Here is a 12506-nt window from a genome sequence, read left to right as displayed (position 1 = left end):
AATTTAACGCTCGGACATCTCTGTCTCTCTCTATATTCATCTTCTATCATTTTCCTCCTCCCTTTTCAGCTTCTCCTCGCCGTCTCTCCCGAATCTGACTCTCCGAGCACAAGTGAATTCCGTGTGGTTCCTCGCGATTTCTCTCCTGTAAGTAAACTAGGGTTTTGAGCTTATCTACTGAGCTCGATTTGAGCTATGTCATTTGAGGGATTTGAGACATGTCAACGCATGATTTGGATGTACAATTAGTGGTTCACTTAGGGTTTTATTGTTAAACTCGTGTAGTGTTAGTAGCTCTGTTCATGCAATTTCTTACTTTATTTTATGACTTAAGTTCAGTCAAAATTGGCCTTAGAACTCATGTAGCTTAAATTTCGACAAAATTTCTTAATTTTGAGTTCTCTCATCCTTAATATGTTTAAGATGCACTTTGTTTTAGGCTTCATGTTTTTATAAACGTACGCATAGACACATAAACATTTATTGATATTATATTATTTTAATTTTTGTTGATGATAGTTGAAATTGTAGATCTGTGAAGGAAGAGGGTGTTCTGTGTTGTTGAGTTTGAGTATGTTATGTTTCAGTATAGTGTAAAATGGGTTCTCAATGGTTTGATATGTCTTGGTATGATCGATGGCGCTTGAGCTCTGTTGTACTAGTAGAATTTATGAAGCTAGAATTTTATTGTGTTTGGAGTAATAAAAAAGAATGTGCAAATTTAGTAAAATGCGTAGAGTGTCCAAATTGGTTAAGATCGTTACTTGATATAGAATAACTGAATACAAACCAGTAGATTAGTAAACAGGGGAAAAAAAATAAATAAATAAATAAATTTGAATATCCGAAGTTAGGGTGTGTTTGGACATTACTTGGTTTGACTGGCCCATTCACTTTTGCATTGCATTTTCCAAACAAATCTATCTTCTTGAAGGGATCGGTTTGAGAAAATGATTGTCATCTAAAAAATGATGCGAAATATTTGGAATTTCCATTTATTGGAAACCTAAAAACGATCACATGCCTTGAAATGTGGTTAAAACTTCTGCCATGTATCCATGTTGACATGACACGACATGGGTATGGGTACAATATATGTCAGATGCACGAAGTCGAATTGAACACCGAATCCTTAGCATATATTTTTTGAAATTTTAAACATTACACTAATAAAACATACAATAATGTATTTACATGCATAATTTTTTTTTTTTTTTTTGTTAAAAGTAATGTAAATACATGCATAGTGCCCACTAACTTACCCTGTACCCTAAAATATGGGTTTAGAGGAGGTCTGATAGATAGACACACCTGCATCCACACATTTACCCTAGTCCCGGGTAAACATAGGTTTTATCCAACCTCAAGGGTACATCCAAAAGTGGGATCATTAATTTTGTTAGCTTTGTCTTTGAAAATTGGTTAGTGTTAAGAGTGGTATTGGAAACACAATTTGGCATAATTTGGGTGCTATTGGAATTCATTAAGTCTTAGATAATTATATGATTTTATAATTGCTACTAGGTCTTTTTCCAGCGTAACACATGGTGGTTTGAGTTGTGTGCTCCTTTATTGTGCAGTTGCATAAATTTATGCCTTGTTCTTCAGTCATGGCAGGAGTGTTTGGACCAACAATTATTATTATTGTAGGCACATATTGAGAAAAGAAGGGTGCTTTTATATGTGAACGATTGAGTGAGGGGGTGTGGAATAGGAGATCTTTCATAAATTTCAGATTCAAACGGGTAAGAGTATTTCTTGATGTGGGTAAAATGTAAAAGATCTTCTATGCTATCATAAAGCTTCGTTATCGTCTAGTTGGGAATATTATATTTGAATTTTAATGGCCAGTTTGTAATATAAACTATCTTGCTCTTGTTATTGACTCTAACTTAGAAATGTATTTATCATCCTAAAAAAGGAATTGCTTCACACTTCTTTTCAAATGTCCTTTTGCAGTTTTTCTCTTTTAGAAACTAAATTCTTGGTTAAATATTTCTACTGAAATGCTTTTATAATTCAGAGATGGAAGTCATCATTTGTTTGATGACATGTTGGTATCAGCATTAAAATTCAAGCTTGTTACAAGATAGATTTTTTTATACTTAGTTATCAAAAAAAAGATCCATTTTTTTATGCTAGACTGTTATTGTGAAGAAATGCTTGTTATGGAGTTGCCATGGAATTTGAAGCTTAGGACCAACAGAAGCTTGGCATTGTAATAAACAGCAATTGCTTGAAATAACTTTCAGTTTGTGTTATCAAAGGTGTAATTATAAATGAATCATACTTTTTTTGCTTACTCTTTTACATATGTTGATGAGTATATTATGACCGTGTGGTAATGGCATATATTGAAGCTATCACTCATGCTGCGATACTAAAACAACTTTCTTGTCCATTACACAAACCTTAACAAACTACAAGAATTGCATGTTCATACTGAGAAACTTCTATAACAACTTTGTCTTCATTGTGAAAAATAAAAAATAAAAAAAAATAATCAACGGCACACATTAAAACCTACTGATATTTGTATGCATGTACTTTTTTTAGTATGCTTTTTATATAGTGGAATTGTTTGTCCACATGTAAATTTGGAAATAAATTACGATTATTTATTTAATTTGTTGGGGATGTGGAGTGAGAATTTTCTTGACAAGTGGCAAGCAGTGCTCAATTAGGATTTGGTGAACTTGAATTCAGCAATACAAAATTCCATGCTGTTGATGTCCATCCATCAGCCTGAAATAATTAAAATATTTTCTATAAACTTAACTAACTATTCTTCTCAAACATTTGTCTTGGTGTCTAGGAAATCAAAATTTCACAAATAGTTAATCCCAAACTTTATATTCGTTAGTCCACAACTCATTGATGAGTCTTCTAATTGTCTATTAATTAATGGATTTTTTTTCTTGTCAATTTAAAATAAAACATAATGAAATTTAAAAAGGCCAAAAGTTTCTAAATTGATGCCTAAATTATTTTTTCGTTTTTTTTATTTGTTCTTATTATTATTATTATTAGTATTATTTATATCTTTTTGTCTACTGCTCTCTTCTTTCAAAAGAACCCTGAAAATGTTCATACTTTTGCAAATCCTCCTTGTTCTTTCCTTGTACATTATTCCTCTTCATTTCTTATTTCTTTCCTTGTACATTAAAAAATGGTTTTGTTAATGAATTATTCTGACACTGAGTAACTCCTACCTATCAAGTTTGTCATGATGTATGCACATTTGTAGAAACACATCTGTTTGCCCCCCAAACTATATACTGATTTTGTTGTTATGTTATCTATACTAGATTCCTTTGCTAAAAGTTCTCTGTGACTTCAATTAATACGTGCTGTCTATTATTCTACAATCTAGATAAACATTGTTTTTGATATTTCTGTTAATTTATTTATTTTGGGTAAAAAGCTAATATCATTACACTTACATGCAGGGCCTTCACGTGCACAAGTCCTTTTGGACCACCCTTATGCTACCATTAGTTATGCTCTTTTTTGCGGAGTTCTGGGCAGAATGCCGCTGTACTTAATATTATGATTTTAAACTTGCAAATTGATATAAATGTGATACAGTTATACAAGGAGTGGATTTATAGTTAAATCAGGTTCTAATTCCTGTCAAGTTTGTTTCAAAATCATGCCTTCTTGGTGGGGAAAGTCTTCATCCAAAGAAGTAAAGAAGAAAGCAAACAAAGAAAGTTTCTTTGATACAATACACAGGAAACTTAAGATTGCATCTGAAGAAAGGTGCAACAGTAAGTCTGGAGGTTCGCGGAGGTGTTTCGCTGATACTGTTTCAGAAAAGGGATCTCAATCTCGTGCAGGGTCACGCTCACCATCGCCCTCCACACAAGTAGCACGCTGTCAGAGTTTTGCTGAAAGGTCCCTTGCCCAACCACTTCCCCTTCCTGGGGTGCCCCTTTCAGCTTTAGGGCGTACTGATTCTGGCATCAGTGCATCAACAAAACCAGAATTTGACAGAAGCTCTAGGCCATTGCCGTTTTTGCCCCTTCCTAGACCTGGAAATGTTCCAAACAGGCCAAATCCTACAGATGTTGAGGGGGATTTAGCCACAGCTTCGGTTTCTAGTGATAGTTCCACTGATAGCGATGATCCATCTGAATCACGTCTTCTGAGCCCTCTGGCATCTGACTATGAAAACGGGAACAGAACTGCTATGAACAGCCCTTCCAGGTGAGTTTGTTATTGATAACTGTGATGTAAACTTTTGGTGATTATGTATGAGAGCTTTGTATTTGCCGTCGTGATTATTTTTGTGTTAATTTTTCCCTAAAAAAACTATTCTGTTCTTTCTGAAGCATAAAGCCCAAGGATCAATCTCCCATTGCCACCCAAAAGAACTCAAGAGAGATGTTGAAGCCAGATAACATTTTTTTGAATAATCAGACTCTCCCTACATCGCCTAAGAGGGGACCTTCGAGCAATCAAGTGCCGAATTTGCAGATTCCTCGTCATGGTGCTTTCTATAGTGCTCCAGACAGCTCTTTGTCAAGTCCTTCTAGAAGTCCGATGAGAATTTTTGGTCCTGAGCTAGTCATGAACTCGGGTTTCTCGGCAGGAAAGCCATATCCAGATATAACTTTGCTTGGGTCTGGACACTGCTCTAGTCCAGGTTCAGGTCACAATTCTGGGCATAATTCAGTTGGAGGAGATATGTCAGGGCAGCTGTTTTGGCATCACAGCAGGTGTAGCCCGGAATGTTCACCAATACCTAGCCCCAGAATGACAAGCCCTGGGCCCAGCTCCCGAATACAGAGTGGAGCCGTCACCCCTCTGCATCCTCGAGCTGGTGGAGGCAACACAGAGTCGCCTACAAACTGGCCTGATGACGGGAAGCAACAAAGCCACCGATTGCCCCTTCCCCCAATAACAATTTCTAATTCTTGTCCCTTTTCTCATTCATTTTCGACGTCAACAACTCCTGTAGTTCCACGAAGTCCTGGTAGGGCAGAAAATCCAACAAGCCCTGGTTCGCGATGGAAGAAGGGGAGACTTCTTGGCAGAGGCACATTTGGACATGTGTATCTTGGTTTTAATAGGTTAGTTACCAAGGAGAACACTCAATTTTCCCCCTTTTTTATTTTTATCTTTTCTTTTTTCACTATGCTTTTTCTCATATTTGAGTCATTTGACTTTATCATATATATCATTTATGCAATTTATAATATCTTTTTGTGCTCGTTTTTCTATTTATATTTCCACTCTCATTTTACTTTACTGCCTTATTTAGTGAAAGCGGCGAGATGTGTGCAATGAAAGAGGTTACACTATTTTCAGATGATGCGAAGTCAAAGGAAAGTGCACAACAGTTGGGGCAAGTAAGTTTGCTGTAGTACATTTGTTATAATTAGTAATTTGATGGAAAAAAAGTATGCCTTCTTATATTAGTTTTATAGCTTACCTTTGTGCAACCTTTCATTTGTTCAAGGAGAACTTCATGCTTGCCATTGATATTTTGCAGGAAATTACACTACTAAGTCGTTTGCGACATCAAAATATTGTACAGTATTATGGTTCTGAGACAGTAAGTTTTCTGTACTCCTTGGTGCTGTTCTTGCTCTTTGTTTTATCTATCATTGGACGCTTTATCCTACAAATATATGATTGCTCATAATTTTTTATTTTATTATTATAATTTTCTCCCAAACTTGACAAGTTGACAGTGTTGTTTCATTTCTGTAAGGAATATGTGTTTTGATTATTGTCCTAATCTTCTAAGGTTTTGGGGTGGATATAAATTATAATACTTTGTGCTTATGCTGTTGGATCACTACCTTTGAAATTTTTAAGACTAATTTCCAACATTTGCACAAAAACATTATGCTGCATTTTTTGTTCATGGCATTGTTTTTATTAGATGTTTTGGCCACAAAATAATATATTATAGCAGTAAATGGCAATTGAGGCCTCGGATTATTATAAATATTTTCCTTTGTTCTATATTCTTTTAACAGGTAGCTGACAAGCTATATATATACCTGGAGTATGTATCTGGGGGTTCCATCTACAAAATTCTTCAAGACTATGGCCAGTTGGGTGAAATAGCCATCCGTAGTTATACTCAACAAATTTTATCAGGACTTGCATACTTGCATGCTAAAAATACGGTCCATAGGTGAGTTCAGTTTTTGGTGATCATACTATGGGCATTCCAATTATCACTTACTCTGAGTGGTCCTGGTCTGCTTTGTTTAATTAAGTTGTTTTTTGTTCAGGGACATCAAAGGAGCAAATATACTTGTTGACCCCAATGGCCGTGTGAAATTGGCAGATTTTGGGATGGCAAAGCATGTAAGACTGTACCTGTAAATTTTTCAGGACACAACTACATTCTTAACTTAAAAGGAACCGCACTGTAACAAAGAGTAACTAAAAATAGAAAGTGTAATCATGCAAAATGTCTGGGACAGGGAGAAGTTGGAACTAAAAATGGAAGACATGATAATAATAGAATTCCAAACCTCCTGAAGTGAGTTAGAGCACGCCATGATATGAATAGGATTAGCTGATGTCAGTAGCCTGAACATCCCCCCCACCCCACCACAAAAAAAAAAAGAAAAAAAGGCCTGCCTGAAGTGAATTGGGTCTTCCCATGATATGCAATGGGTGATAACTGATGTCGCTAGCTTTATTCATCTCTTTTTAACATGAGAGCTGATGCTGTCTGGCTCCTTGGATAATATGCATAAAAGAATGAGCATCTTGTCAAAACGGTCAAAATGTTCAAGGGAGACAGGGTAGGGTCTGAAGGTCAAGAGAGAGTACATTTTAAATCCATTAGGCTCCAAAGCAACTTACGTAGTTGGCGCCCCAGGTTTCAAGCTCTCTAGATGGAGAATTCATAGGCTAAAAGATGGAAAAAAAAAAATGGACCGCAACTAGAGTAAATTTGGTTATGAATATCAAACCCTGTTTTCGAGAAAACTTCCAATAAACTTCTTTTTCTCCTCATATAGTAAATAGATTCTGTCCATATTGAGGGTACCAATAGGGGGAAGAGGCAAACCAGAAATTAATATCGGTTGAGATAGTTACTGAAGTCGCCGTATCATGTGGATAAATTTTGAAGCTATGGTCCTTTACAAGAATGGGGAACAGGATTCATATGCCCTACCCTTATTAGTTTGGTAAGGCTTTGGTTAGTTGATTTTGGTAATTAGATTAGTAGATATAGTTAAAGCACCGCAGGTTGAACCAATTTTTGCAAAATTGACATAATACAGTGTGGTGGGAACAATTTTCTTTCCTAATACAGTTGGTTTCAAAGTACATGCTAATACTGATTTGTTACAGAATCTTTGAAATCTATGCTTTGAATTTTATCTTGTCAAGTTTGGCCAATATATGAGTGTGTATAACTGTATATATATTATAGAATGGAAATAATCTTGTTAAGAAAAGAATTGGCACACTTTGTAACCTGGTTAATGCATTCTGAATACTTTACGCGCATCTTTATGAGGTTGCATTTTTTAGTCTAATTTAACTCAAAAAATTTGCAGATTACTGGGCAGTCTTGTCCATTATCATTCAAGGGAAGTCCTTACTGGATGGCACCTGAGGTCAGCATGGTTATATGGTCAATACTCTTCTGATATAATTAATGACAGTTCTTTCTAGTAATACGTTGAATCATTGATTTATTGGTTATTCAGGTTATAAATAATTCAAATGGTTGCAATCTTGCTGTGGATATATGGAGCCTTGGATGCACAGTTCTGGAGATGGCCACCACGAAACCACCTTGGAGCCAGTATGAAGGGGTTAGTAGATTTGGATACACATGCTAAAAAAATTGATAATTTTTCTATTAGTGTACTATCAAGTTTGCTTCTTGTACAACTAGAAATATATTAAACCCAGTGAGAGCAATCTCATGCTTGTCATATGGATTGCTTGACCTGATTTTTTTCTTACGTTATTCTATGCACTTCTTCAAAAGGTTGCTGCGTTGTTTAAGATCGGAAACAGCAAGGATCTTCCTGCAATCCCTGATACGCTCACAGATGATGGCAAGGACTTTGTGAGACAGTGCTTGCAGCGCAATCCATCACAGCGTCCTACAGCTGCTCAGCTTTTGGAGCACCGATTTGTTAAAAATGCTGCACCATTAGAAAGACCCATTCTAAGTTCTGAACCTCCAAAAACAGTACCTGCATTTACAAATGTAGTAAGATCTCCTGTAAGTGTTCTTTCTTCTTCTACCTCCCTCTACTTTTCCATACTATTCTGTATGCCACTGCTGGCATTACTTGCCACTGAGTTGCATGCATATGAACTGTTTGTTACATTAGTTGTCTTTCTTGTGTTTGGGAAATGCAATGGCCAAGTAAAAGAGATTTTGATAGGAAACCCTTCTTAAACTTATATAGAATGTAAGTATCTTTGAATTATTGACTGGGTATCAATTGATGGCATTTTGGAACATTCTTATCTTTGGATGAGTGGAGTATATTCCACCATCCCTTACTTTTGTGCTAGTTTATCTGCTTATTCAACTTTTCATGTAAAATTAGTAGAATGTTGGTCATGAGCTTCTTGCTTTGGTGGGGTAACTTGCTTGGCAATACATCTTCTAATGTGGTTGCGTAGCATTTTCAAATTTAATAATGACCTGCATTTCGGTATGCTTTTATGTTCTTTGAACCAACATTGTACTGAATCTATTGGGTTCTGCTACACCTTGCATATCTGAGAATTGGTGTTATCCAGGCAAATTCTTTTGTTTTATTCCTTCATGGCTTTGTTGAAAGGCCTGCTGTGGCTCATTCCCCTAGGAAATAAAATGATTTGAAGGAATGTTTATCTGTTTACTTTTGTTTAGAAGGCACGTGTATATTTTTCTCCTTTGGTGAAAATATGTTTGCTGAAACTTGATCCTGGAAAGGGCTTGATTATAGGAAGGAGTAGCAAACTCTTTCCTAAATTTTTTCTTTCCTTCTTTTTCTTTTCTTTTTGGTGGAACGTAATTATGCCTTGTGGATGATTGCTTGCATATGAATACATTCTGAGATCAGGGGACGATCATATTCATCCCTAGTTGTTACAAGTTTGATTCATCATCATCTTTTTTTATAAAAGACAACAAAACATTGTATGGGAATGCGAAATGAACGGCTTTTGGAGCTAGAGGTGACTTTTGGAAGCTGAAATGAAAAAAGGAGAAAAATTATTAGTAACTCCATCTGGTGTCAGGTGTTCAGTTCTTATATAGCTTGTTATCTGATCAGAAATGCTGCAAAATCATTGTCATGGATCATCTCTTGTAACACTCCCATATTTCCTAAGCTTCAAGCAAATACTTACTTCAGTGCTTTATATATATGTTCCTTGTTTACAGTTATCAAAGGTCAGGTTTGTCTATTTTCTTAATTCTCTCTATAAGGAACCGGTTTTGTCAGAGAATGGTGTACAAATAAAAATGTGTGTAACAAGCTCTAGTTATTCTGTTAAAAGATATTCTAAGCAAAAGGAAAGGCTTGCTTCTTGCTCAAGAAAGTCATAACCGATAGCCTAGGAAGTTTGTTTGCAACTTCCATTCTGACTTGGCCTGATTCAATGAAAATAGCTCTTTCGAAAGTCTTGTCTGATAGGCAATTCCTGGGATAGGAAGGATAGGAACAGCTTTCTTTAAGAACGGGAGGAACTTGGCTGCGGCTACCCCGAGTTTAGGAATTGTTAATAGGTTTCGTGCACAGTGAATTGTACTTCTGAAATATGATCCTTAAAATCAAGGCTTGGTGGGGACCTAGATTTGGGAAAGAGATACCAGAGAATTAACAATCACAATGGCTGCTTCCTGGGGTGGCAAAACAAATAATCAGTCTACAGGATGGGTCATTTTAAATGAAGGCATGAAGTTGCTTTCCCAGACAGTAGATAAGTCCATAACTTGTCACCATTTCCCTTTTTCCTATTGAGCATAGCCAAACACTGGATTAGCATTTTGCCAATTGACTAACTTGTAGTTTAATGTAAAAGGCACATATCACAATTATTTTAGTTTAGAATTGATGCCTTGTGAAATATTACTATTTTTGGCCAATCAACTATGCCATCAGAGTTTATGCTTTACTAGTTTAAAAGTAGTTCATTTTTATTGCATATTGAAAAAGGCAGTCTTGAGAAGTGAACGTTCTAACAAGATTGATGCTCAGGCAATTCTATGGCATATATTTTGTTCTGTGATGCACTTCTCTTGATCGTTAATAAATTGACTATGTTCGCTCCTTTCATCTGCTGTGGCTTTTGGAATTCTCCTTGGTTGACTTTTGGTTCACACACTTGAATGTTTTTAGGGTATTGGACATACCAAAAGTCTTATGCACTTGGACTCAGAAGGATTGGCCATCAATCACTCCAGAAATTCAAAATTTGGTTCAGGATTCAGGTTCTCTCTCTCTCTCTCTCTGCCTGTATGTCCACTCACAAATGCACCCAGGCATACAGATGTTACATACAAATATATATATATATATATATATATTCATGCATGCACAAGGACACAATTTAATCTAACATTACTGGTAGTCAATATCTTACTGCTTATGGATAGCATATTGGTCAATGTGTTCATGCTGCTATGTAATTTGCGTAAAAGCCATAAAGTTGTTTATTGGGTGGGGGAGAGAACTGGTAGTAGTTATAATTGTGGCTTTGATGCCATCAAACTTGTCTTGCATCCTTCGTTGCAAATATGACGATATTATGGTTTTTGTCATATTAACTTCCCTCTGTAGTGATGATACTACCACCACCACCACTACTATATAAAAAATCGACCAGTTTTCATTACTACTACCGCTATTACCATATAAAAGATCGGTCTGTTTTCATTACTACTACTACTACTAAAAAGATCTGTTTTCATGTCAACTTTGATTTACCTAGTGTCTAGTCTTCCTTCTGTTTTCTAATATCCACAGACCACTTTTTCGGTTGATATTCCTATCTTTTGCTCGTGTATAAGATAAAATTGTCTTGCAATAGTTGTCGTATTTCATTCCATCTGATTCCAGTGATTCCTATAAAATTGTCTTGCAATAGTTGTCTTATTTCATTCCATCTGATTCCAGTGATGTCCATATGCCGAGGAACGTATCATGCCCGGTTTCTCCCATTGGAAGCCCTCTCCTACATTCACGGTCACCACAACATATCAGTGGATGGATGTCGCCCTCTCCCATATCCAGCCCTCGTACCACATCTGGGACATCCACACCTCTCACCGGTGGCAGTGGTGCCATTCCATTCCATCAGTCGAAGCAGCCAAATACCTACTTCCATGAAGGCATGGGAACCATGCCAAGGTCCCCAAACAGTCTCTACCCCAGTGGTGGCACTTCCCATCAGGACCCTAATCCTGACCTGTTTCGAGGGATACCACAAGCCTCTCATGTTTTCCGGGGAATGCATTCATCTGAAAATGGTTTTCTAGCAAATCAGTTTGGACGGCCTGTCCATGGGGACTTGAGGGAACTATATGATGGACAGACTGTGTTGGCAGATCGTGTGTCCCAGCAGCTCTTGAGGGATCATGTGAAATTGAACCCATCGCTGGACCTTAATCCCGACTCTTCAATGCTAAGCCGCGCCAATGTAATTTAATTTCCACGTGGAGCACCTGATCAGAGCTGGCTCTCAGGCGTATCTCTTCCCTCTGATTTTATGCAAAAGTAACTGAAAGAAGAAAATCCATTGCATGAATTACATCTTTTTTGAAGCTGAAATGGGAAGAAGAGATTATTCAATTTTTGGCTTGGATAGTCATGCTCGGTATGGTAAATAATATCGCTGTTAACAATTTTAGTTGCACTGTAATTTTCTTCCAATGTTTACTGTTGCAACACTAATATCTTTCTTGGATGAAAAATCTGATCTGGACAACTGAACTTCGATTTTACAGAGAGAATGCAGCCTCTGGAGCTCCAGAATACGGCAGTTCCTTACAGTGAAGATCTTTTCAGCTAGTGTAAAGAACTGTACATTTTTAAGTTATCATACATGAAAACAAAGTATCTTGAAAAAGCTTTTACTTTTTGGATTCGGTAATGCTTTTTAGCTCTTCTGGCGGGTTAAGTAGGTGAAACCGCTGTATAGAGGAGGGGTTGGGTAGTATACTGAGTCCAGATATTTTTTTGGGAAAGGCAATTTGAGGAAGTTCCAGTCTTGGCCTGTTCAATCGGCTGGGTTGATTATGGAAGCTCAGTCCGAACTTTACAGGTGGTCGGCCCTGTGGAAAGTTGTTGTATCTAAGTCTTAATTGCATTAATTTGAAAATCTGATTTAACCAAATGTTCTTCCCCCAAAAATTCTTTGAAAAAGCCAATGGTAAAGAGGGTGGAAATAGTTGTATGGGTATGAATGATCTTAAGACGAGTATGATCTTTGAAATATTTTCTACGTGCCAGCCCAACAAGCAAGAACATCTTTTCAGGACTCTTGAGCCTTGCATTTGAGGTCCTTGTGTG

At 36.7% G+C, this 12506-nt stretch overlaps 1 protein-coding gene across 3 annotated transcripts; it reads left to right on the top strand.

Annotated features, from left to right (window-relative positions):
- On the top strand, positions 1 to 12396 carry LOC132282555 (mitogen-activated protein kinase kinase kinase YODA). Of its 3 annotated transcripts, XM_059784278.1 has the most exons (14): positions 1 to 147; positions 1651 to 1745; positions 3450 to 4209; positions 4335 to 5075; positions 5267 to 5354; positions 5498 to 5560; positions 5991 to 6151; positions 6252 to 6327; positions 7539 to 7598; positions 7692 to 7799; positions 7979 to 8218; positions 10335 to 10426; positions 11112 to 11811; positions 11942 to 12396. In XM_059784278.1, exons 3-13 carry the CDS (start codon positions 3653 to 3655, stop codon positions 11641 to 11643), a joined length of 2718 nt encoding a protein of 905 aa, XP_059640261.1. In that variant the 5' UTR covers positions 1 to 147; positions 1651 to 1745; positions 3450 to 3652; the 3' UTR covers positions 11644 to 11811; positions 11942 to 12396. The 3 variants fall into 3 exon arrangements, with proteins under 3 accessions (XP_059640261.1, XP_059640260.1, XP_059640262.1); XM_059784277.1 differs by lacking the exon at positions 1651 to 1745; XM_059784279.1 differs by lacking the exon at positions 1651 to 1745 and having other exon boundaries at positions 11112 to 11816.
- The last annotated feature ends 110 nt before the right edge of the window (positions 12397 to 12506 follow it).

The sequence above is a fragment of the Cornus florida genome, unplaced genomic scaffold (genome assembly GCF_030987335.1).
Source record: "Cornus florida cultivar Cherokee Brave unplaced genomic scaffold, ASM3098733v1 CherokeeBrave_3.0.0_Hap2_Chr11, whole genome shotgun sequence".
Classification (NCBI taxonomy): domain Eukaryota; kingdom Viridiplantae; phylum Streptophyta; class Magnoliopsida; order Cornales; family Cornaceae; genus Cornus; species Cornus florida.
This window is presented reverse-complemented; position numbering and strand designations above follow the sequence as displayed.

Excerpts from the sequence above, each read along its gene's own strand:
- LOC132282555 (XM_059784277.1), top strand. The coding sequence starts at position 3,653 with ATGCCTTCTTGGTGGGGAAAGTCTTCATCCAAAGAAGTAAAGAAGAAA. Across the intron at positions 7,599-7,691 it reads CTTACTGGATGGCACCTGAG|GTTATAAATAATTCAAATGG; the intron begins GTCAGCATGGTT and ends TTGGTTATTCAG. Across the intron at positions 7,800-7,978 it reads CTTGGAGCCAGTATGAAGGG|GTTGCTGCGTTGTTTAAGAT; the intron begins GTTAGTAGATTT and ends CTTCTTCAAAAG.